This window comes from Oncorhynchus tshawytscha, unplaced genomic scaffold (genome assembly GCF_018296145.1).
Source record: "Oncorhynchus tshawytscha isolate Ot180627B unplaced genomic scaffold, Otsh_v2.0 Un_contig_4941_pilon_pilon, whole genome shotgun sequence".
In the NCBI taxonomy this organism is placed as follows: domain Eukaryota; kingdom Metazoa; phylum Chordata; class Actinopteri; order Salmoniformes; family Salmonidae; genus Oncorhynchus; species Oncorhynchus tshawytscha.
Window position 1 is genome coordinate 6,974 of NW_024607950.1, and position 26,438 is coordinate 33,411.

At 40.9% G+C, this 26,438-nt stretch overlaps 3 protein-coding genes across 3 annotated transcripts; 1 reads left to right on the forward strand and 2 right to left on the reverse strand.

Annotated features, from left to right (window-relative positions):
* Positions 1–2,381: 2,381 nt before the first annotated feature.
* Positions 2,382–9,468, forward strand: LOC121843134 (Kv channel-interacting protein 2-like; the record flags this gene model as incomplete). Its single annotated transcript, XM_042312750.1, has 4 exons — positions 2,382–2,528; positions 5,535–5,604; positions 7,059–7,237; positions 9,382–9,468. Coding segments are annotated over 4 exons (483 nt in total), but the record flags the coding sequence as incomplete, so codon positions are not given.
* An 8,158-nt stretch (positions 9,469–17,626) lies between these two features.
* LOC121843136 (B-cell receptor CD22-like) lies at positions 17,627–22,053 on the reverse strand. The gene is made up of 10 exons (XM_042312752.1): positions 22,031–22,053; positions 21,556–21,887; positions 21,230–21,445; positions 20,810–21,076; positions 20,303–20,566; positions 19,933–20,196; positions 19,675–19,765; positions 19,485–19,569; positions 18,881–19,116; positions 17,627–17,809 (listed from the first exon to the last, which is right to left on the reverse strand). The coding sequence occupies exons 1-10, from the start codon at positions 22,051–22,053 to the stop codon at positions 17,713–17,715; spliced, it is 1,875 nt and encodes a 624-aa protein (XP_042168686.1). The 3' UTR covers positions 17,627–17,712.
* Positions 22,054–22,106: 53 nt separating this feature from the next.
* LOC121843135 lies at positions 22,107–26,187 on the reverse strand. Its single transcript, XM_042312751.1, has 4 exons — positions 26,091–26,187; positions 25,462–25,806; positions 22,472–22,702; positions 22,107–22,241 (listed from the first exon to the last, which is right to left on the reverse strand). Exons 1-4 carry the CDS (start codon positions 26,143–26,145, stop codon positions 22,123–22,125), a joined length of 750 nt encoding a protein of 249 aa, XP_042168685.1. The 5' UTR covers positions 26,146–26,187; the 3' UTR covers positions 22,107–22,122.
* Between the last annotated feature and the right edge of the window lie 251 nt (positions 26,188–26,438).

A 26,438-nucleotide genomic window follows, 5' to 3' on the forward strand; every position in this document is an offset into this window, starting at 1 on the left:
AGTTATTTACAGATAGCCAGGGACACTCCAACACTCAGACATCAGTTACATGATTACCACTAGTTATTTACAGATAGCCAGGGACACTCCAACACTCAGACATCAGTTACATGATTACCACTAGTTATTTACAGATAGCCAGGGACACTCCAACACTCAGACATCAGTTACATGATTACCGCTAGTTATTTACAGATAGCCAGGGACACTCCAACACTCAGACATCAGTTACATGATTACCGCTTTTATTTACCTATAGCCAGGGACACTCCAACACTCAGACATCAGTTACATGATTACCGCTAGTTATTTACCTATAGACAGGGACACTCCAACACTCAGACATCAGTTACATGATTACGCTAGTTATTTACCTATAGCCAGGGACACTCCAACATCAGTTACATGATTACCGCTAGTTATTTACCTATAGCCAGGGACACTCCAACACTCAGACATCAGTTACATGATTACCACTAGTTATTTACAGATAGCCAGGGACACTCCAACACTCAGACATCAGTTACATGATTACCGCTAGTTATTTACAGATAGCCAGGGACACTCCAACACTCAGACATCAGTTACATGATTACCGCTTTTTATTTACCTATAGCCAGGGACACTCCAACACTCAGACATCAGTTACATGATTACCGCTAGTTATTTACAGATAGCCAGGGACACTCCAACACTCAGACATCAGTTACATGATTACCACTAGTTATTTACCTATAGCCAGGGACACTCCAACACTCAGACATCAGTTACATGATTACTGCTAGTTATTTACCTATAGCCAGGGACACTCCAACACTCAGACATCAGTTACATGATTACTGCTAGTTATTTACAGATAGCCAGGGACACTCCAACACTCAGACATCAGTTACATGATTACCGCTTTTTATTTACCTATAGCCAGGGACACTCCAACACTCAGACATCAGTTACATGATTACCGCTAGTTATTTACCTATAGACAGGGACACTCCAACACTCAGACATCAGTTACATGATTACCGCTAGTTATTTACCTATAGCCAGGGACACTCCAACATCAGTTACATGATTACCGCTAGTTATTTACCTATAGCCAGGGACACTCCAACACTCAGACATCAGTTACATGATTACCACTAGTTATTTACAGATAGCCAGGGACACTCCAACACTCAGACATCAGTTACATGATTACCGCTAGTTATTTACAGATAGCCAGGGACACTCCAACACTCAGACATCAGTTACATGATTACCGCTTTTTATTTACCTATAGCCAGGGACACTCCAACACTCAGACATCAGTTACATGATTACCGCTAGTTATTTACAGATAGCCAGGGACACTCCAACACTCAGACATCAGTTACATGATTACCACTAGTTATTTACCTATAGCCAGGGACACTCCAACACTCAGACATCAGTTACATGATTACTGCTAGTTATTTACCTATAGCCAGGGACACTCCAACACTCAGACATCAGTTACATGATTACTGCTAGTTATTTACAGATAGCCAGGGACACTCCAACACTCAGACATCATTTACAAACAAAGCTTTTGTGTTTAGTGAGTCCGCCAGATCAGAGGCAGTAGGGATGACCAGGGATGTTCTCTTGATAAGTGCGTGAATTTGACAATTGACAATCCTGCTAAGCATTGAAAATGTAAGGAGTAGTTTTGGGTGTCAGGGAAAATGTAAGGAGTAGTTTTGGGTGTCAGGGAAAATGTAAGGAGTAGTTTTGGGTGTCAGGGAAAATGTAAGGAGTAGTTTTGGGTGTCAGGGAAAATGTAAGGAGTAGTTTTGGGTGTCAGGGAAAATGTAAGGAGTAGTTTTGGGTGTCAGGGAAAATGTAAGGAGTAGTTTTGGGTGTCAGGGAAAATGTAAGGAGTAGTTTTGGGTGTCAGGGAAAATGTAAGGAGTAGTTTTGGGTGTCAGGGAAAATGTAAGGAGTAGTTTTGGGTGTCAGGGAAAATGTAAGGAGTAGTTTTGGGTGTCAGGGAAAATGTAAGGAGTAGTTTTGGGTGTCAGGGAAAATGTAAGGAGTAGTTTTGGGTGTCAGGGAAAATGTAAGGAGTAGTTTTGGGTGTCAGGGAAAATGTATGGAGGTAAAAGTACATTATTTTCTGTAAGATTGTAGTGAATTAAACATTGTAAAAAATATGAATTAGTAAAGTAGAGTACAGATACCCCCAAAAGTTATTTAAGCAGTACTTTAAAGTACAGTATTTTAACTGAAGTACTTTACACCACTGGTGACAGGGAACTGAGTATCACTGTCTTCTCTTCTATCTTTATCTCTTTCACTTCTTCTTCTGTCTTCCTCTTTCTCAAACACAATAGGGTGTGTGTGAGCATAACCACCATGCCTTCTCTCTCTCTTCCCCTCCTACAGACAGTGTAGTGGAGGATGGAGAGTTATCTACAGTGTGTTATAGACCAGAGGGGTTGGACCAGCTACTACAACAGACTAAGTTCACCAGGAGAGAACTACAGATCCTCTACAGGGGCTTCAAGAATGTACGTCTGTCCCTGAGGAGTGTCTCTCTCTCTCTGTCTCTGTCTCTCTCTGTCTCTCTGTCTCTGTCTCTCTCTGTCTCTCTGTCTCTCTCTTTCTGTCTCTCTCTTTCTGTCTCTCTCTCTCCAATTCAATTCCAATTCAGATTGCTCTATTGACATGAAATAACATTTGTAGATATTGTCAAAGCAGTATATTGGTGCAACATTTTAGTAAATATAGCGCAGTGCAATGAGGAGAATGAATACAGTTTATTTCAATAGTAATAATAATAGTACATATAATCATGTAGACAGTCACAACACTGTTGTATTGTGGAATCTTCAGTCGATACATTTAATTCAATAAAAATATGTTCATGAATTATATATATATTTTTAAATGGCTAATAAATAAACAACAACGTGTATATGGATGATGGTTCCACTATGTATTACTGTCAGTTAAATACAATGTAAATACTTCAGGGAATTAGTGGTCATGGGATGTCCTTCAGGCTATATGGATGATGGTTCCACTAAGTATTACTGTCAGTTAAATACAATGTAAATACTTCGGGGAATTAGTGGTCATGGGATGTCCTTCAGGCTATGGCAGTCATATACATGTCTGGCAGTAATATTAGCTGTTCCTCCCTCACCCAGAATAATTCAGCTTTATGTCATTAATAAATGCAGAGGAGTTGGGAATTGATTGAGATATTTTCTTGAAAAAATATTATCTTACTTGGGAGTATTTCTCTATCTGTCTCAAAAACACATTATATCCCTTGTCTGTCTCTGTCTCTCTCTTTCTGAACCCCCTCTCTTAATTTCTCTTTCTGTGTCGCTGTCTCTCCCTCTCTAACACACACTCTCTCCCTCTGTTTTTATGTGTGTGTTATTTCTGTTGATTGTCCAATAGGAATGCCCTAGTGGTGTCTGTCTGTCTCTCTGTCTTAATGTGTTCTAACATTCTGTTGATTGTCCAATAGGAATGCCCTAGTGGTTGTCTGTCTCTCTGTCTTAATGTGTTCTAACATTCTGTTGATTGTCCAATAGGAATGCCCTAGTGGTGTCTGTCTGTCTCTCTGTCTCTGTGTGTTCTAACATTCTGTTGATTGTCCAATAGGAATGCCCTAGTGGTGTCTGTCTGTCTCTCTGTCTCTGTGTGTTCTAACATTCTGTTGATTGTCCAATAGGAATGCCCTAGTGGTGTCTGTCTGTCTCTGTGTGTTCTAACATTCTGTTGATTGTCCAATAGGAATGCCCTAGTGGTGTCTGTCTGTCTCTGTGTCTTAATGTGTTCTAACATTCTGTTGATTGTCCAATAGGAATGCCCTAGTGGTGTCTCTCTGTCTCTGTGTGTTCTAACATTCTGTTGATTGTCCAATAGGAATGCCCTAGTGGTTTCTGTCTGTCTCTCTGTCTCTGTGTGTTCTAACATTCTGTTGATTGTCCAATAGGAATGCCCTAGTGGTTGTCTGTCTCTCTGTCTCTGTGTGTTCTAACATTCGGTTGTTTGTCCAATAGGAATGCCCATAGTGGTGTCTGTCTGTCTCTGTGTGTTCTAACATTCTGTTGATTGTTCTATAGGAATGCCCTAGTGATGTCTCTCTGTCTTAATGTGTTCTAACATTCTGTTGATTGTCCAATAGGAATGCCCTAGTGGTGTCTGTCTGTCTCTCTGTCTCTGTGTGTTCTAACATTCTGTTGATTGTCCAATAGGAATGCCCTAGTGGTTGTCTGTCTCTCTGTCTTAATGTGTTCTAACATTCTGTTGATTGTCCAATAGGAATGCCCTAGTGGTGTCTGTCTGTCTCTCTGTCTCTGTGTGTTCTAACATTCTGTTGATTGTCCAATAGGAATGCCCTAGTGGTGTCTGTCTGTCTCTGTGTGTTCTAACATTATGTTGATTGTCCAATAGGAATGCCCTAGTGGTGTCTGTCTGTCTCTCTGTCTTAATGTGTTCTAACATTCTGTTGATTGTCCAATAGGAATGCCCTAGTGGTGTCTCTCTGTCTCTTTGTGTTCTAACATTCTGTTGATTGTCCAATAGGAATGCCCATAGTGGTGTCTGTCTGTCTCTCTGTCTCTGTGTGTTCTAACATTCTGTTGATTGTCCAATAGGAATGCCCTAGTGGTGTCTGTCTGTCTCTCTGTCTCTGTGTGTTCTAACATTGTTGATTGTCCAATAGGAATGCCCATAGTGGTGTCTGTCTGTCTCTGTGTGTTCTAACATTGTTGATTGTCCAATAGGAATGCCCTAGTGGTGTCTCTCTGTCTCTGTGTTCTAACATTCTGTTGATTGTCCAATAGGAATGCCCTAGTGGTGTCTGTCTGTCTCTCTGTCTCTGTGTGTTCTAACATTCTGTTGATTGTCCAATAGGAATGCCCTAGTGGTGTCTGTCTGTCTCTCTGTCTCTGTGTTCTAACATTCTGTTGATTGTCCAATAGGAATGCCCTAGTGGTGTCTGTCTGTCTCTCTGTCTCTGTGTGTTCTAACATTCTGTTGATTGTCCAATAGGAATGCCCATAGTGGTGTCTGCCTGTCTCTGTGTGTTCTAACATTGTTGATTGTCCAATAGGAATGCCCTAGTGGTGTCTGTCTGTCTCTCTGTCTTAATGTGTTCTAACATTCTGTTGATTGTCCAATAGGAATGCCCTAGTGGTGTCTCTCTCTCTGTGTGTTCTAACATTCTGTTGATTGTCCAATAGGAATGCCCTAGTGGTGTCTGTCTGTCTCTCTGTCTCTGTGTGTTCTAACATTCTGTTGATTGTCCAATAGGAATGCCCTAGTGGTGTCTCTCTGTCTCTGTGTGTTCTAACATTGTTGATTGTCCAATAGGAATGCCCTAGTGGTGTCTCTCTGTCTCTGTGTGTTCTAACATTATGTTGATTGTCCAATAGGAATGCCCTAGTGGTGTCTGTCTGTCTCTGTGTGTTCTAACATTGTTGATTGTCCAATAGGAATGCCCTAGTGGTGTCTCTCTGTCTCTGTGTGTTCTAACATTGTTGATTGTCCAATAGGAATGCCCTAGTGGTGTGGTGGATGAAGAGACATTCAAGTTAATCTACTCCCAGTTCTTTCCTCAGGGAGGTGAGTGTCTAAGTGTGTGCTGCACCCGTGCATGGAATCCTGTGTAAGTTTTTCTCTTTTTCTATCTCTCTCTCTGTCTCTCTCTCTCTGTCTCTCTCTCTCTGTCTCTCTCTCACTCTCTCTGTCTCTCTCTCTCTCTCTGTCTCTCTCTCTCTGTCTCTCTCTCGCTCTCTCTGTCTCTCTCTCTCTCTCTCTCTCTCTCTCTCTGTCTCTCTCTCTCTGTCTCTCTCTCACTCTCTCTGTCTCTCTCTCTCTCTCTGTCTCTCTCTCTCTGTCTCTCTCTCTCTCTGTCTCTCTCTCTCTGTCTCTCTCTCGCTCTCTCTGTTTCTCTCTCTCTGTCTCTCTCTCGCTCTCTCTGTCTCTCTCTCTCTCTGTCTCTCTCTCGCTCTCTCTGTCTCTCTCTCTCTCTGTCTCTGTCTCTCTCTCTGTCTCTCTCTGTCTCTCTGTCTCTCTCTTTCTGTCTCTCTCTCTCTCCAATTCAATTCCAATTCAGATTGCTCTATTGACATGAAATAACATTTGTAGATATTGAGGATATGAGGATAATATGAAGCGGAGGTCAGAGAGGCTAAACAGCAGAGACTCCCAAACATCTGTCTCTCTCCCTCCCTCCAACTCTCTCCCTCTCTTTCCTTCTCTCCCCCTCTCTCTCGGTCTCTCTCTCTCCCTCCAACTCTCTCCCTCTCTCCCCCTCTCTCTGTCTCTCTCTCTCTCTCTCTCTCTCTCTCTCTCTCTCTCTCTCTCTCTCTCTCTCTCTCTCTCTCCAATTACATTTGCTTTATTGGCATGACATAACAATGTACATATCACCAAATCTTACTTTAGAGATTTACAAAACATAATTAATAATTATGATGAAAATTGTCAATGGGACAACAGTAACAACAATAACCAAGGGTCAAAATAACCATATATTGAACAATAACAATAAGCATAGAGTACATGTGCAGGTTGGTTGGTCTGTCAGACACTGTCCCTCATCTTATGACAGGCAGCAATGTAGTGCGCTGCCAACCCACAGCTCTCTGCGTCCTCCCCCAACAGGACGGGTAGCCTATCCTCATCAGAGAGGTATTTGAAACCTTGAATAAGGGTTTCAAATTTGGGGAAATTAAGCTCTCTAATTGATTAATATTTTGTGCTGTGGTTGCACAGCCTTTCCTCTACAGGGAGCCAGGTTTTCCTGTGTCTACACTTCTCAATAGCAAGGCTGTGCTCACTGAGCCTGTACTTTGTCAAGGTTTTTCTCTCTCTCTCTCAGCCTTTCAGTCTCTCAGTATCCCCCTCTCTCAGTTCCTCCCCGGGCGCCGAAGACGTGGATGTCGATTAAGGCAGCCCCCCTGTACCTCTCTGATTCAGAGGGGTTGGGTTAAATGCTGAAGACACATTTCAGTTGAAGGCATTCATTTGTACAACTGACTAGGTTTCCCCCTTTCACTTTCCCCCTCATTCAGACTCCAGCACCTACGCTCATTTTCTGTTCGAAGCGTTTGACACCCACAAGAATGGAATGGTGAGCTTCGAAGACTTCGTCACAGGCCTGTCAATCATCCTGAGAGGTTCTGTCACAGAGAAACTCAACTGGGCTTTTAACCTCTACGACCTCAACAAAGATGGCTTCATCACCAAAGAGGTATGGTACGATGTGTGTGTGTGTGTGTATGTGTTTGTGTGTGTGTGTATGTACAGTTGAAGTCGGACGTTTACATACACCTTAGCCAAGTACATTTAAACTCCGTTTTTTAAATTCCTGACATTTAATCTTCGTAAAAATTCTCTGTCTTAGGTCAGTTAGAATCACCACTTTATTTTAAGAATGTGAAACGTCAGAATAATAGTAGAGAGAATGATGTATTTCAGATTTTATTTCTTTCATCACATTCCCAGTGGGTCAGAAGTTTACATACACTCAATTAGTATTTGGTAGCATTGCCTTTAAATTGTTTAACTTGGGTCTAACGTTTCGGGTAGCCTTCCACAAGCTTCCCACAATACATTGGGTGAATTTTGTCCCATTACTCCTGACAGAGCTGGTGTAACTGAGTCAGGTTTATAAGACCTCCTTGTTCACACACGCTTTTTCAGTTCTGCCCACAAATGTTCTATGGGATTGAGGTCAGGGCTTTGTGATGGCCACTCCAATACCTTGACTTAGTTGTCCTTAAGCCATTTTGCCACAACTTTGGAAGTATGCTTGGGGTCATAGTCCATTGAGAAGACCCATTTACAACCAAGCTTTAACTTCCTGACTGATGTCTTGAGATGTTGCTTCAATATAGCCACATAATTGTCCATCCTCATGATGCCATCTATTTTGTGAAGTGCACCAGTCCCTCCTGCAGCAAAGCACCCCCACAACATGATGCTGCCACCCCCATGCTTCACGGTTGGGATGGTGTTCTTTGGCTTGCAAGTCTCCCCTTTCTCCTCCAAACATAACGATGGTCATTATGGCCAAACAGTTCTAGTTTTGCTTCATCAGAACAGAGGTAATTTCTCCAAAAAGTACGATCTTTGTCCCCATGTGCAGTTGCAAACCGTAGTCTGGCTTTTCTATGGCAGTTTTGGAGCAGTGGCTTCTTCCTTGCTGAGCGGCCTTTCAGGTTATGTTGATATAGGACTCGTTTTACTGTGGATATAGATACTTTTGTACCTGTTTCCTTCAACATCTTCACACGGTCCTTTGCTGTTGTTCTGGGATTGATTTGCACTTTTCACACCAAAGTACGTTCATCTCTAGGAGACTGAATGCGTCTCCTTCCTGGGCGGAATGACGGCTGCCTGGTCCCATGGTGTTTATACTTGCGGCTGCCTGGTCCCATGGTGTTTATACTCCTAAGGATGAACCAGACTTGTGGAGGTCTGCAATTTTTTATCTTGGCTGATTTCTTTAAAAAAAATCTTGGCACTGAGTTTGAAGGATTGGCCTTGAAATACATCCACAGGTACACCTCCAATTGAATCAAATGATGTCAATTAGCCTATCAGAAGCTTCTAAAGCCATGACATCATTTTCTGAAAATGTCCAAGCTGTTTAAAGGCACTTAGTGTTTGTGAACTTCTGACCCACTGGAATTGTAATACAGTGAATTCTAAGTAAAATAATCTGTCTGTAAACAATTGTTGGAAAAATGACTTGTGTCAAGCACAAAGTAGATGTCCTAACCGACTTGCCAAAACTATAGCTAGTTAACAAGAGATTTGTGGAGGGGTTGAAAAACGAGTTTTAATGACTCCAACATAAGTGTATGTAAACTTCCGACTTCAACTGTATGTGTGTGTGTGTGTGTGTGTGTGTGTGTGTGTGTGTGTGTGTGTGTGTGTGTGTGTGTGTGTGTGTGTGTGTGTGTGTGTGTGTGTGTGTGTGTGTGTGTGTGTGTGTGTGTGTGCAAATATGTTTTCTCTTCTAAACTATTCCCCCATCGTCCCCTTTGTGTGTGTGTTGTGTGTGTGCACAAATACGTGTGCGTGTGTGTGTGTGCATGTTTGTGCGTGCATGTGTATTTATGTGTGTGTCTCTGTGTGTGCCTCTGTGTGTGTCTCTGTGTGTGTGTGTTTCAGGAGATGACTGATATAATGAGCTCTATCTATGACATGATGGGGTGTACGTACCCCTGTGCAGTGTGTGCAAATACTTCTAAACCCCCCAGGTGTGTGTGTGTGTGTGTGTGTGTGCACAAATATGTGTCCAGGTGTGCATGTTTGTGCGTGCATGTGTATTTATGTGTGTGTCTCTGTGTGTGCCTCTGTGTGTGTCTCTGTGTGTGTGTGTTTCAGGAGATGACTGATATAATGAGCTCTATCTATGACATGATGGGGACGATGAACAACTTCTTCCAGGTAAGAACGATGCCCCAGATCTAGGAGCGGATGACAACTTCTTCCAGGTAACACAACTAACCACAGATCTAGGATCGGATGAACAACTTCTTCCAGGTAACAACTAACCACAGATCTAGGATCGGATGAACAACTTCTTCCAGGTAACAACTAACCACAGATCCACAGATGAAAACCTTCCAGGTAACAACTAACCACAGATCTAGGATCGGATGAACACATTTTCCAGGTAACAGATCATGTTACCTACTGCATTAGTGGAGGTAATGCAGTGGAGGTAAACTGAGAAGATGTCGGCTCAATTAGAAATTACCTTTAAATGCTTTAGCACGGCATCTTATTTAATCCAGGGTTAGATAAGTCTACCTCCAGTGTTTTCTAATTGAATCCAGGCCCCAGGGTTAGATAATTCTACCTCCAGTGTTTTCTAATTGAATCCAGGGTTAGATAAGGCCAGTGTTTTCTAATTGAATCCAGGCCCCAGGGTTAGATAAACCCCCAGTGTTTTCTAATTGAATCTACAGGCTCCAGTGTTTTCTAAATGAATCCAGGCCCCAGGGTTAGATAATTCTACCTCCAGTGTTTTCTAATTGAATCCAGGCCCCAGGGTTAGATAATTCTACCTCCAGTGTTTTCTAATTGAATCCAGGCCCCAGGGTTAGATAATTCTACCTCCAGTGTTTTCTAATTGAATCCAGGCCCCAGGGTTAGATAATTCTACCTCCAGTGTTTTCTAATTGAATCCAGGCCCCAGGGTTAGTTAATTCTACCTCCAGTGTTTTCTAATTGAATCCAGGCCCCAGGGTTAGATAATTCTACCTCCAGTGTTTTCTAATTGAATCCAGGCCCTCCAGTGTTTTCTAATTGAATCCAGGCCCCAGGGTTAGATAATTCTAGGGTTAATTCTACCTCCAGTGTTTTCTAATTAATTCTATTCTACCTCCAGTGTTTTCTAATTGAATCCAGGCCCCAGGGTTAGATAATTCTACCTCCAGTGTTTTCTAATTGAATCCAGGCCCCAGGGTTAGATAATTCTACCTCCAGTGTTTTCTAATTGAATCCAGGCCCCAGGGTTAGATAATTCTACCTCCAGTGTTTTCTAATTGAATCCAGGCCCCAGGGTTAGATAATTCTACCTCCAGTGTTTTCTAATTGAATCCAGGCCCCAGGGTTAGATAATTCTACCTCCAGTGTTTTCTAATTGAATCCAGGCCCCAGGGTTAGATAATTCTAAGTGTTTTCTACCTCCAGTGTTTTCTAATTGAATCCAGGCCCCAGGGTTAGATAATTCTACCTCCAGTGTTTTCTAATTGAATCAGGTTTTCAATTGAATTCCCCAGGGTTAGATCATTCTACCTCCAGTGTTTTCTAATTGAATCCAGGCCCCAGGGTTAGTTAATTCTACATCCATTGTTTTTCACAAAGGGTTTTAAAAGGACCCTCTAGACATAACCTCCTTATTGTTGCATTCTGACTTTGTGAACAACCAAAATGTCAAATAGAGGATGCTTATATTTGTCCTGTTTCAGATGCAGGTGTGTAACCTGTACAGTGTGTGGTGTGAAATGGAAATGTGTTTGTTGCATATCCCATGGAGACACCCGTCGGAGTCACGGCCAGGGATCAGAGTAGCATATTCAACTGTTTCTCTGTTTCACTCTGTCAGAAAATGGACAAGAACAAAGATGGCGTGGTCACCATTGAGGAGTTTCTGGAGTCTTGTCAAAAGGTTTGTGTGTCTGTGTGTGTGTGTCTGTCTGTGTGTGTGTGTCTGTCTGTGTGTGTCGGTGTGTGTGAGTGTGTCTGTGTCTGTCTGCGTGTGTCTGTGTGAGTACCTGTTTGTGTGTGTGTGCATGTGTTCAATTTCAGCATGATTCTATAGGATATGATTATTTATGACGTGATTTAATCATATTTAAAACGTCACAATGTGAAGTTTATTTCCACAAATGTGTGTTTTTTCATCAGAAATGATTGCTTGAAGTACATCCACAGGTACACCTCCAATTGACTCAAATGATGTAAATTGGCCTATCAGAAGCTTCTAAAGCCATAACATCATTTTCTGGAATTTTCCAAGCTGTTTAAAGGCTCAGTCATTTAGTGTAGGTAAACTTCTGACCCACTGGAATTGTGATACAGTGAATTATAAGTGAAATAATCTGTCTGTAAACAATTGTTGGAAAAATTACTTGTGTTATGCATGAAGTAGATGTCCTAACAGACTTGCCAAAACTATAGTTTGTTAACAAGAGATTTGTGGAGTGGTTGAAAAACGAGTTTCAATGACTCCAACATAAGTGTATTTACACTTCCGACTTAAACTGTATATCTTTTAGTCTCTCTGAAATCAAATAATCTAGTGATAGATTAAACAAATGACTGTCATTGAACAACCCCATGACATGATGAGATGTGGAAAATCACACCAATCTCTTTCATAAGTTATTGAAACAATAAAGCTAATTTACTAACATTGGATCTTCAACTTGTTATTTATTTAAGAACCTGTTACTGCTTCTGTACTGTTTAAACCTTCTCTCCAACTGCTTCTTACCCGTTGTGCTTTTTGTCCCTTCCTGCCTCCTGTCCAGGATGAGAACATCATGCAGTCCATGCATCTGTTTGACAACGTCATTTAGTGATACTTCCTGTGGGTGTGGCCGAAAGGACAGGGTGCCCATATTTAGCCTCACAGCCTCCACCCCTAGCTCCCCTCTATCCCCAAACACAGACTCATTAGGGATGTCGGGGGTAAACGGTACCCCTCCATGGATCTCCACTCTCCTCCTACCTGGGAAGATCAGACAACAGTTAGGTGTGCAATAGGTACACCTCCATGGGTCTCCACTCTCTCATCCACCTCTAGCCCATCTCTGCCCCCCAAAAGAAACTCCCCTACCTGGGAAGATCAGACAACAGTTAGGGGCTCAAAGCCACGCCATGTTGGAGACCATATCACTCATTTTATATGACATCACATTCTCACTATGCAATAATGTTATTGATTCTCTAATTACTAGTTTGACAAAATGGTGGACTGTTATTCTTCTAAGGGCAAAAGGCTTTAAATGAAACAATAATCTCACTGCTTGGTCTGAACTTGTTAACTGTGAGATGTATTATTATCAATCATCGACATTGTTCCATTTCTTAATGTTCTGGAAGGGAATCCCCTGGCTGACGGAATTACCCACAACCCTCCAATCATCCATATTGTGTCCTATTTACCTCATTTTCAACAGAAATATGGTCCGGGTCTGTTTAGGTTTTTTGTGCGTGACTTCTGGTTAAGCGCTTCCGGCCAATAGTTGGGAGCTAGCTAGCTAACTAACTCAGTATCGCTTCTCGCAACTTTCCAAACATGGATTCACATAAATGGTAATTTTATGTTCTGTAAGGGGTTGCCACGGTAACTGTCAGAAACGGAAACTGTTCATGGAGCAGGAGTGTTTTGACCACCAAACTTTTTTGAGGAGCGAGTGCAGTTGTGAGGCGCCTTTTGATTTGCACCCACCTCCTAAGGACGAGGAGTCTCTTTGGCTTTGGCTCAAAGCATTGAAAAGATGCTGTGAAGAAGTCAATGGAACTCTATCAAAACAATCGAATTGCCATGGAAACGCGTGGGGGAAAGATGCCATGGGGGAAAGATCCCAAATCTCCTCATTGCCCCCCAGCAAAATGAACCTACATTTAGGCGTGTTATTATTTACAGTATAGAGTATGTGTACTATGTTGTGGTAAAAATCAGAGTTTAACGCTTGTATGGATGTCAACCACAGGAGGTTGGTGGCACCTTAATTGGGGAGGACGGGCTCATAGTAATGGCTGAAGCGAAATCGTTGGAATGGTATCAAATGCATCAAACACATGCGATTGATGCCCTTCCTTCCATCCCCCAGCAGCCTCCCTGATATAGTGTTACCAGCCTTCCATATTATGAGCCGTCCTCCCCCCAGCAGCCTCCCCTGATATAGTGTATTAATACTCACTCCGGTCCATCCATTATTATGAGCCTTCCTCCCCTCAGCAGCCTCCTGTGATGTCAACCCCAATGTTCAGGTCATCGTCACCAACCACCGACATTAGTTAAAAACTACTTTGACTACACCACTGATTTCTGTATGCTAGCTATGCTACCAGCTTTTATGAAGGTGAGTTAGCATTTATCAGTCACTCCTTCTAAACCTGAAAAGGTACAACTCCTAAATGATGCAGCAAAAACAGCCAAATAAATCCAAATCAGACTTTAGTAACCACATTGTGGGCCTGTTTAGAATGCATCAATCATGACGGATTGATGAATATACATTTTGTTATATCAAATATGTTGAATGTGCACCAATCCGGCGTCCCTCTTATCTCCCCCACGGTCTGCGTTCCATTGACCTCTTTACAGCATCTGTAGTGTCTGCATGATGTGTGTTTTAAAAAGGACAATAAGTAATATTTAATGTGGTTGTGTGTGTACTGTATGTGCTGGAGATTACTCCTTCTGAAAGTGTCTGTGTATATTTTTGTACAGACATGATGTTGATGATGTCTGTACAAACCCAAATATAAGTGAATAAACCACTGTTGCTATGCAAACAAATGTACATGTTTTATTTGTAGTGTTGGAATCGGCTAAACTTCGAACATTCAGATATGAAATAAATGATAGAGGACGAAGCCTTGAACAGGAAGAGTGAAAGAGACTCTGGGTTGTGTGTCAGAAGTTAATGGTTCTCTGTGGGAAGACAGATGGCTGTGGAATGTGTTGGGTGGAAGGGAGGAGAGCAACGGTTGAGATAGGGGAGACAGATGGACATCTGTGGACTAGGGGAAGGAGGGGTTGAGATAGGGGAGACAGATGGACATCTGTGGACTAGGGGAAGGACGGGTTGAGATAGGGGAGACAGATGGACATCTGTGGACTAGGGGAAGGACGGGTTGAGATAGGGGAGACAGACGGACATCTGTGGACTAGGGGAAGGAGGGGTTGAGATAGGGGAGACAGACGGACATCTGTGGACTAGGGGAAGGAGGGGTTGAGATAGGGAGACAGACGGACATCTCTGGACTAGGGGAAGGACGGGTTGAGATAGGGGAGACAGACGGACATCTGTGGACTAGGGGAAGGAGGGGTTGAGATAGGGGAGACAGACGGACATCTGTGGACTAGAGGAAGGAGGGGTTGTGATAGGGGAGACAGACGGACGTCTGTGGAAGGGGGAAGGAGGGGTTTAGTATCTGGTTACCTTCTTCCTGTTGAACCATAAGATGTAAGGATTGGAGAGAAGGAGGAGTGTCCTAAAGTGGGATGTATATAACAGTGATGGTGAGAAATGGTTTGCTGTCTGAATACAGCTGTACAGAACCTTTGGGAAGAATTAAAAATGGTTAAAGCTTCTCTAGTGTCCGTGAGTCATTTACTCTGAAAAATAAGAACCTAACAGTAGTTACTGTATGTACAGTACAAGAGCTGTGATTTTAAAAGCTACTTTGAAGATCAAATCAGACCCTGCCACATACCTCTTGTGTCTGAGCCGTTGAATTGAGATTCTACTTTGTCTCTATACTGACGCTTAGCTTGTTTGATAGCCTTGCGGAGGGAGTAGCTGCACTGTTTGTATTCGGTCATGTTACCAGTCATCTTGCCCTGATTAAAAGCAGTGGTTCGGGCTTTCAGTTTCACGCGAATGCTGCCATCAATCCACGGTTTCTGGTTAGGGAATGTTTTAATCGTTGCTATGGGAACGACATCTTCAACGCACGTTCTAATGAACTCGCACACCGAATCAGCTTATTCGTCAATGTTGTTATCTGACAATACGAAACATATCCCAGTCCACGTGATGGAAGCAGTCTTGGAGTGTGGAATCAGCTTGGTCGGACCAGCGTTGGACAGACCTCAGCGTGGGAGCCTCTTGTTTTAGTTTCTGTCTGTAGGCAGGGATCAGCAAAATGGAGTCGTGGTCAGCTTTTCCGAAAGGAGATACTGTTATAACAAGGTGAAAACAATGACAATGAAGTTGAATCTGAACAGTTTATTAAACACAATCCACACTTAACAGTTTCCAGTATTTTGTATATTTATAAAAGCGATAAGAGACGTTGCATCAGGACACTGAGGCAAAATATTACCATAAATGTGTCATAAAACCAATAATAAATGTATATGAACAAACCAAGTAAACATATATTATGTATCATCTAACAGTACTGTATAATGTAATAGAATAGTACAGTACTGCATAATGTTATAGAATAGTACTGTACTGCATAATGTAATAGAATAGTACAATACTGTATAATAGAATAGAATAGTATAATAATGTAATAGAATAGTACAGTACTACATAATGTAACAGAATAGTACAGGACTGTATAATGTAATAGAATAGTACTCTACTGTATAATGTAATAGAATAGTACAATACTGTAATAGTACAGCACTGTATACTGTAATAGAATAGTACAGTACTGTATAATGTAATAGAATAGTACAATACTGTATAATGTAATAGAATAGTACAGTACTATATAATGTAATAGAATAGTACAATACTGTAATAGAATAGTACTGTACTGCATAATGTAATAGAATATTACTGTACTGTATAATGTAATAGAATAGTACAGTACTATATAATGTAATAGAATAGTACAGTACTGTATAATGTAATAGAATAGTACAGTACTATATAATGTAATAGAATAGTACAATACTGTGATAGTACAGCACTGTATACTGTAATAGAATAGTACAGTACTGTATAATGTAATAGAATAGTACAGGACTGTATAATGTAATAGAATAGTACAGTACTATATAATGTAATAGAATAGTACAATACTGTAATAGAATAGTACAGGACTGTATAATGTAATAGAATAGTACAGTACTGTATAATGTAATATAATAGTACAATACTGTAATAGTACAGCACTGTACTGCATAATGTAATAGAATAGTACTGTACTGTATAATGTAATAGAATAGTACAATACTGTAATAGTACAGCACTGTATACTGTAATAGAATAGTACAGTACTGTATAATGTAATAGAATAGTACAGGACTGTATAATGTAATAGAATAGTACAGTACTATATAATGTAATAGAATAGTACAATACTGTAATAGAATAGTACAGGACTGTATAATGTAATAGAATAGTACAGTACTGTATTATGTAATAGAATAGTACAATACTGTAATAGTACAGCACTGTATACTGTAATAGAATAGTACAGTACTGTATAATGTAATAGAATAGTACAGTAGAATAGTACAGTACTGTATAATGCAATAGAATTGTACAATACTGTATAATGTAAGAGAATAGTACAGTACTGTATAATGTAAGAGAATAGTACAGGACTGTATAATGTAATAGAATAGTTCAGTACTGTATACTGTAATAGAATAGTACTGTATACTGTAATAAAATAGTAATGTATACTGTAATAGAATAGTACAATACTGTAATAGTACAGGGCTGTATAATGTAATAGAATAGTACAGTACTGTATAATGTAACAGAATAGTTCAGTACTGTATACTGTAATAGTACAGTACTGTATACTGTAATAGAATAGTACAGGACTGTATAATGTAATAGAATAGTACAGTACTGTATACTATAATAGTACAGTACTGTATACTGTAATAGTACAGTACTGTGAACTGTAATAGTACAGTACTGTATAATGTAACAGAATAGTACAGTACTGTATACTGTAATAGAATAGTACAGTACTGTATAATGTAATAGAATAGTACAGTACTGTATAATGTAATAGAGTAGTACAGTACTGTATAATGTAACAGAACAGCACAGTACTGTATAATAGAATAGAAACAAAATAGAAAAAAAATATTTAATGTTCATATATAATCTCATAAATTTGATTATAAGTGTATATATTTTTTAATTAAAAATGTAAATAAGAATAATTTATATATATACACACACACACTACTGGTCAAAAGTTTGGGGTCACTTAGAAATGTCTTTGTTTTTAAAAGAAAAGCACATTTTTTGTCCATTAAAATAACATCAAATCGATCAGTAATACAGTGTAGACATGGTTAATGTTGTAAATGACAGATTTTTTATGGAATATCTACAGAGGCGTACAGAGGTCCATTATCAGCAACCATCACTCCTGTGTTCCAATGGCACATTGTGTTAGCTAATCCAAGTTTATCATTTTAAAAGGCTAATTGATCATTAGAAAACCCTTTTGCAATTATGTTAGCACAGCTAAAAACTGTTGTGTTCAGGTCTTCCTGGTTCTGGGCTTGTAATGTTCAGGTCTTCTTGGTTCAGGTTTGTTGACTGTACTGTAGAGAACAGAAGAGTCTGTTGCCGTGGGTCTGAAGAGAGAGAAACAGAAATGAAACAGAATCTGCATCCCCCCAAAAACCTTCATATACTCTTTATAGTGCATTACTTTGAGCAAGGCCTCTTAGGTTCTGGTGAAATGTAGTGCACTAAATAAGGAATAGGGTTCCATTTGGAACACAGAATAATTCCTCAAAACCACCACTCTCTCATTATAGACATGGGAATTGTCTTGAGATTTCCATTGTTTGGTTTGTAGTTTAAGGAAATGACATCACTAGTGGCCACTGAGGGTCAACTCTTTTGCTTATCATTCCAATAAGCAGCAGCATATCAATGAGCTGTTATCAAGAATACAGCTTGTTTACAACCAAATCTAAAAAAAATGATATGTAAATAGTATGTTATAGAAGGGGCAGATTCTTTTTGCGATTTCACTCGTTTTTGAGAAACTATCCCCAACCATCAAGTCACTTCCTCATCCTCGTTGTTCGGTCAGTGGGCTCCAAAAACACCCAAAACATCCTTTTAGAAACTAAAAAGCTCTAAGTAGTCCACAGTGATGCATGTCTTTAGATGTTGTACACATGACATGGTGTCATTCTGAACTTAATCCGTAACGTCATGTTCCATGTTGTTGACACTTGAACGATGCTTCTCATCCGTTCTATCAGCCTGATACACTGAGAATAGAACAGTTGGACGGAGAAACAGCAGGAGTCACACAAAATGGAATATAACGTTGTGGATAAAGTTCAGAATGACACAATGTCATGTGTACAACTGTTACATCTAAAGACCTGCATCACTATACTGAGATATTTCTGTTTCTAAAAGGATGGATTTGTGTTTTTGGAGCATTTGTTCATGTTTTTTCAGAGCCTCCGTACTGCACAACGAGGATGAGGAAGTGAATTGGTGGTTGGGGGAAGTTTATCTTAAAACAAGTGAAATCACAAAGGTGTCTGGACCCTAATACAACATAGCAGTTACATCAACATTTTTAATTTGGTTGTAAAAAAGCATACTTCTCCTTTAATGCTATGTATTCACAATGTTCTAGTATTGACTCTAATTTTCATGTAATGGCAGAATATGCTCACCGGGTGGCAGCACTGGGGAGGTTGAATTTCACAGCATCGTACTGGACATCCTCATCCTCTTTCTGGGGTTGATGCAGCTGGACAGTGGAGTACAGAGGCACTTCCTGGTTTTTGGAGCGAGAGAAGTGGACACTGGAGTAGTGAACATCATCCTGGACGACTGTGGCTGCTGTCTGTGCTGCAGTAGAGGCTGTGGACATGCTTGAGACGTTTTCATACACTGGACTAGAGTCTCCCTGATGGGAAGAGGACAGGCAACATGAGGAGTAGAAATGTTCCACCAAGCAATACAAATAATCTGATTCCAACAGACTCACCTGTACATTCTCTGTTTCCAACAGACTCACCTGTACATTCTCTGTTTCCAACAGACTCACCTGTACATTCTCTGTTTCCAACAGACTCACCTGTCCAACAGACTCACCTGTACATTCTCTGTTTCCAACAGACTCACCTGTACATTCTCTGATTCCAACAGACTCACCTGTACATTCTCTGATTCCAACAGACTCACCTGTACATTCTCTGTTTCCAACAGACTCACCTGTACATTCTCTGATTCCAACAGACTCACCTGTACATTCTCTGTTTCCAACAGACTCACCTGTACATTCTCTGTTTCCAACAGACTCACCTGTACATTCTCTGATGTGTCTCTTGTGTCAGAGGTGGATTTGGAGGCCTTCTTCCTGGTTTACACATTAATTAATACATTTATTATTGAACGAATCAATGAACAAAGTAAGTTAATAAAAAAGAGTTGGAGTGAAATAATCTTTAAATGAATCTCTCACCTGAACCACATGAGTCCAGAGAAACAGAGGATGAGAACCAGAACAACCACTATGATTCCTACAGCTGCAGTCTGAACTGAGGTTTGTTTCCCTATAATAAAATATGGATGATATGAGTACAACAGTACAATATTTGTTAACTGATCTAATCTCAAAGTATATATAATTATAAAAACAACGTTTTATAAGCTAAAGTATAATTATTAATATTAGTTTGAAACATCATTTTGTGTTGAAATATATAAGATGAAACTTCACCTGGTAAAATGATCATCAGAGCTGTAGAGTTCCTAGATCCTCTTCTATTCCAGGCCTCACAGTGGTAATGTCCACTGTCCTCAGACTTGAAGTTACTGATGTTGTACATCTGTCCACATCCATTTAGAAAAGTCTCATTTTGAAAGTACCAGGTGTATTTGTCCACAGGTGGGTTGGCATCACTGCTGCAGGTCAGAGTCACTGAACTGCCCTCCACTATTTCACCAGAGGGACTGACTGACACGGAGGTGGTCTTTGGGCCGTCTGGTGGACAATATGTAACAACAGCGTTTTAAATCGTGTTTTCTTGTAATTGAAATGTTAATTTAAATGTGATCCTCTGATTAAAGATGAGGTTTGGTGAACTTACACTGAACGTCCACAGACACAGAAGAAGAGTTGAGACGTCCATATTTATTCTCAGCCTCACAGTAATATTCTCCTCTGTCCTCAGAGATGATGTTAGTGATGCTGTAACTCTGTCCTGATGCTTTTGGTGAGGTTACGTTCTTCTTGTACCAGGTGTATTTGTCCACAGGTGGGTTGGCATCACTGCTGCAGGTCAGAGTCACTGAACTGCCCTCCACTATTTCACCAGAAGGACTGACTGACACTGAGGTGCTCTTTGGTTTATCTGATGTAAAGGAGAATTTGTCAGAGGGATATGACTAGTATATTTACCACAGTAGTATATTTACAAATGATATGTCATGTCAAAAATAAATGATCTGTTAAGTCAGAGAACTATCTAAAACTCTAACTTTACACAAATTGTAAACAAATACTCATTTGGAGATGTTATGCTTTAGGACTACTTCATTTAGTTCTAATTGTTTTGCTACCTTCTCATTCAATCACTGAGCTGTACTTTACTCACACTTCACATCCATGTTAATGGTCCTAGACATGTCTGTCCCCATCTCATTCTGGGACTCACAGTAGTACTCTCCAGTGTCAGATGACTGGATTTGATTGAAGACATGCTGTGGTCCTGTCATACTCTGATAGTCACCTCCATTCTTCTTGTACCACCAGGTGTAACTCTGGACAGGTGGGTTGGCATCACTGCTGCAGGTCAGAGTCACTGAACTGCCCTCCACTATTTCACCAGAGGGACTAACTGACACTGAGGTCTTTGGTTTATCTGATGTAAAATACCAAATGTTTTGTCAAAGTAATATTAATTAGTAAAAAAAATATATTTTTGTTCTAAAATGATTGATAAAGTAAGACGTCTCTTTAACCTGAATACATGATACTTGCTAAGTAGAATTCTGTACTATTGTAATGTACTCACACACTGCAGGAGAGCTGAGATCCTCATGTCCTTTTACAGTACAGAAGTAGCTGTCTGCATCCTCACTGCTGATGGAGTACATGGGGGGAGGACCTCTTTTATACATTTGTCTGTTCTTGTACCAGATGTATGTGGGGTTGTCAGTCAGAGTACAGGTGGTGCTACAGGTCAGTGTCTTCTGTCCCTCTGCAGCAGGAGTCACCTTCACCTGCAGACCTGAAACAATATGTATAAAACCACATACACCTCTGTGTTAACAGGATGGTTAATATATTTATCCTGTGATTCATTATGATTTACAGTTGTATCATACAGTGTAGTATTACCTGTGACAGACAGAGTTGTTCCTGGGAAACTATGACCCCATTCAATGTAGTATGTTTTAAAAGTGAAGCGATACTCAGCTGAGTCCTCCTCTCTCAGATCTGTGATTCTCAGGGTGACGAGACCTCTGTATGTTCCAGTGTACTCCACACGACCTGCATACCCTGGGTCTCTGGTTAGGTTTTCAGGGGTCGACTTATCACTTCTAAACCAGAATGATGATGTGGTGGAATAAAACCAACATAAGTACAGGATATGTCCACTGTTGACCCCTTCAAGACACAGATTCTCCTCTTGGTGTAAGTGACTCTGTTGCAGCTCTGACCCTGAACACCTGAAACACAGTGACATAACAAGAGGTCAACTAGATTGTATTCTCAGTTCTATCTAGAAATGCTAAAAGTTCTCAACTTCTCATAGTGAAACCACACACACAGAGGTTAAACAGTATTCTGAATTAAATAAACACTCACACACTGCAGGAGTGTGGAGACCCTCATGGCCTTTTACAGCACAGGAGTAGCTGTCTGCAGCTTTAGGGTAGACTGAATAGGGAGAAGTGTTGTCAGTTAGATCTGTCCGTTCTTGTACCAGATGTAGGTGGGGTTACCAGTCAGAGTACAGGTGGTGATACAGGTCAGTGTCTTATACTCTGAATACTGTTCAGGAGTCACCTTCACCTGAAAACCTGAATTAAAGGAGAGCAAAAACAGATTACATCGTTTAGAATTAATGATTCATTTCCTGACTCTTCAACACTGTATAAAGTGCTATGCAGTGTTACCTGTGACAGAGTACATACATCTATGACATTGTCTGTAATTTCTATGTAATGATGAATATTGAAGTATTATCCTTCTCATTGACCTTAAATGACTGATACTTCCTAAGTAGAATCCTAGTTTCATTCAGACTCACAAACTACAGGAGAGTGGAGAGCCTCGTGACCTTCAACAGCACAGGAGTAAATGTCCACAGTAGAATCCCCGACCACCAGCATATTACTAGAGTATTGTTGGGAAGTGGGCTCATCTAGATGTTGTCCGTTCTTGTACCAGATGTATGTGGGGTTGTCAGTCAGAGTACAGGTGGTGCTACAGGTCAGTGTCTTCTGTCCCTCTGCAGCAGGAGTCACCTTCACCTGCAGACCTGAAACAATATGTATAAAACCACATACACCTCTGTGTTAACAGGATGGTTCATATATTTATCCTGTAATTCATTATGATTTACAGTTGTATCATACAGTGTAGTATTACCTGTGACAGACAGAGTTGTTCCTGGTAAACTATGACCCCATTCAATGGTGTCTGTTTTAAAAGTGAAGCGATACTCAGCTGAGTCCTCCTCTCTCAGATCTGTGATTCTCAGGGTGGAGGGACCTTCATATCTCCATCTCTCTTTGTCAGTGTACTCCACACGACCTGCATACCCTGGGTTTGTGGTTAGGTCTTCAGGGGTCGACTTATCACTTCTAAACCAGAATGATGATGTGGTGTAATAATAACCAACATAAGTACAGGATATGTCCACTGTTGACCCCTTCAAGACACAGATTGTCCTCTTGGTGTAAGTCACTCTGCTGCAGCTCTGACCCTGAACACCTGAAACATAAAGAGGGCATCATTTACACAGTGGAATCGTGAGCTTCACTAATCTAAAGTAGTTAAGCCATCCTGTCTTGTCAAAGTGTTGCAGTCACAACTGTGAGGCCTGTTTAGCAGACAGAAGTTATACTTGAAAAGATATACTAAAATACTGAGTTAAATTAACACTCACACACTGCAGGAGAGCGGAGATACTCATGGCCTTTTACAGCACAGGAGTATCTGTCTTTACTGTTACTGTAGACTGAGTATTTGTACTGGGGGAGGTTCTAAAGTGTTGCTGTTGTCCGTTCTTATACCAGATGTAGGTGGGGTTGGGGTTACTCAGAGTACAGGTGGTGCTGCAGGTCAGTGTCTTCTGTCCCTTTGCAGCAGGAGTCACCTTCACCTGCAGAGCTGGAGTTGATCACAACATTAAAACCCTGAATCACCTGTTCTATAGTTTAATCACATGATGCAAGACATTCTCAAACTCATTTAATTCTCAAATCTGTTTCATATATTCAAATCCAATTTCTAGACCTAAATGGACAGTCGATATTAATTCAACAGACTAGCAGCATAAAGCATGTTACTGTACCTGTAACAGACAGAGTGACTCCAGGGTCACCAGTATATAGAATGTTACTGTACCTGTAACAGACAGAGTGACTCCAGGGTCACCAGTATATAGAATGTTAACTGTACCTGTACAGACAGAGTGACTCCAGGGTCACCAGTATATACTGAATGTTGACTCCAGGGTCACCAGTATATAGAATGTTACTGTACCTGTAACAGACAGAGTGACTCCAGGGTCACCAGTATATAGAATGTTACTGTACCTGTAACAGACAGAGTGACTCCAGACAGAATGTTACTGTACCTGTAACAGACAGAGTGGGTCACCAGTATATAGATGTTACTGTACCTGTAACAGACAGAGTGACTCCAGGGTCACCAGTATATAGAATGTTACTGTTAGACAGAGTGACTCCAGGGTCTGTAACAGACAGAGTGACAGGGTCACCAGTATATAGAATGTTACTGTACCTGTAACAGACAGAGTGACTCCAGGGTCACCAGTATATAGAATGTTACTGTACCTGTTACAGACAGAGTGACTCCAGGGTCACCAGTATATAGAATGTTACTGTACCTGTAACAGACAGAGTGACTCCAGGGTCACCAGTATATAGAATGTTACTGTACCTGTTACAGACAGAGTGACTCCAGGGTCACCAGTATATAGAATGTTACTGTACCTGTAACAGACAGACAGAGAATGTTACTGTACCTGTAACAGACAGAGTGACTCCAGGGTCACCAGTATATAGAATGTTACTGTACCTTACAGTACCTGTAACAGACAGAGTGACTGTACCCAGGGTCACCAGTATATAGAATGTTACTGTACCTGTAACAGACAGAGTGACTCCAGGGTCACCAGTATATAGAATGTTACTGTACCTGTAACAGACAGAGTGACTCCAGGGTCACCAGTATATAGAATGTTACTGTACCTGTAACAGACAGAGTGACTCCAGGGTCACCAGTATATAGAATGTTACTGTACCTGTAACAGACAGAGTGACTCCAGGGTCACCAGTATATAGAAACTGTGTAACAGACTGTACCAGTATATAGAATGTTACTGTAGACAGAGTGACTCCAGGGTCACCAGTATATAGAATGTTACTGTACCTGTAACAGACAGAGTGACTCCAGGGTCACCAGTATATAGAATGTTACTGTACCTGTAACAGACAGAGTGACTCCAGGGTCACCAGTATATAGAATGTTACTGTACCTTGAACAGACTGTCCACCAGTATATAGAATGTTACTGTACCAGACAGAGTGACTCCAGGGTCACCAGTATATAGAATGTTACTGTACCTGTAACAGACAGAGTGACTCCAGGGTCACCAGTATATAGAATGTTACTGTACCTGTAACAGACAGAGTGACTCCAGGGTCACCAGTATATAGAATGTTACTGTACCTGTAACAGACAGAGTGACTCCAGGGTCACCAGTATATAGAATGTTACTGTACCTGTAACAGACAGAGTGACTCCAGGGTCACCAGTATATAGAATGTTACTGTACCTGTAACAGACAGAGTGACTCCAGGGTCACCAGTATATAGAATGTTACTGTACCTGTGACAGACAGAGTGACTCCAGGGTCACCAGTATATAGAATGTTACTGTACCTGTAACAGACAGAGTGACTCCAGGGTCACCAGTATATAGAATGTTACTGTACCTGTAACAGACAGAGTGACTCCAGGGTCACCAGTATATAGAATGTAACTGTACCTGTGACAGACAGAGTGACTCCAGGATCTCCATAATATTTCCCTCCTTCCTGATCTGTTATGAATCTGAACTTGTAGGTAGCTGAGTCTCTCTCTCTCAGGTCTGTGATTCTCAGGGTGCAGTCTTTCTTCTTATCTCCATGATACTCCAGACGACCTGCATACTCTGGGTTCTGACCTAGATCTTTAGGTTCTTTACCAGCCTCCATTTTAGTGAACCAGAAGGTTGTTGTGACTTTACCTCTGGGATATGTGTAAGAGCAGAACAGATCTACTGTTGACCCCTTCAAGACACAGATTCTCTGAGTGGTGTATTTCACACTCCAGACATACTGACCCAGTACCACTGAAACACACAGTCACACAACACAGTGGTATAAGAATGAGGACGAGGTCTATTGGCTCACACTGAAGGTAGGGTTTGTCCACACTTTGTTGCCATAGTTCCTGATTTGAGTGTGAATGGAAACCACAGATAAGCATCACTCAGTGAGGTGTGAAAGATAACTATTTAAAGTGAAGTGGAGATGCCTAACAGAACACACCAGAATAACATTATGATTCTTATCCTTTTAGAAATGTCTGTAGATTGATAAACAGAGCAACTAAAAGATAAGAATGATAACATACCTGCTACAGACCAGAGAAAGACCACCAACACACATCCTGCTGTTCTCAAGGTCATTGTAGCATCTCCCACCCTGCAGTCTTAGACACATAAACAACAACTCCCTCTATAGCTGGTGAATAACTACATACAAACCATCAGGGGCAGCAGGTAGGACTCTAGTCAAAAGTAGTGCACTCTATAGGGAATATGGTGTCATTTGGGATGCAGATATAACAACACATCATCATCACAGCCTTGAGAGGATGGTGTGTAAATAACATTCTTCATAATAGTTTGGTAATATGGTGTATCAGTGGTATCGGCAGGTAGCATAGCGGTTAATAAGAATGTTGGGCCAGTAACTGAAA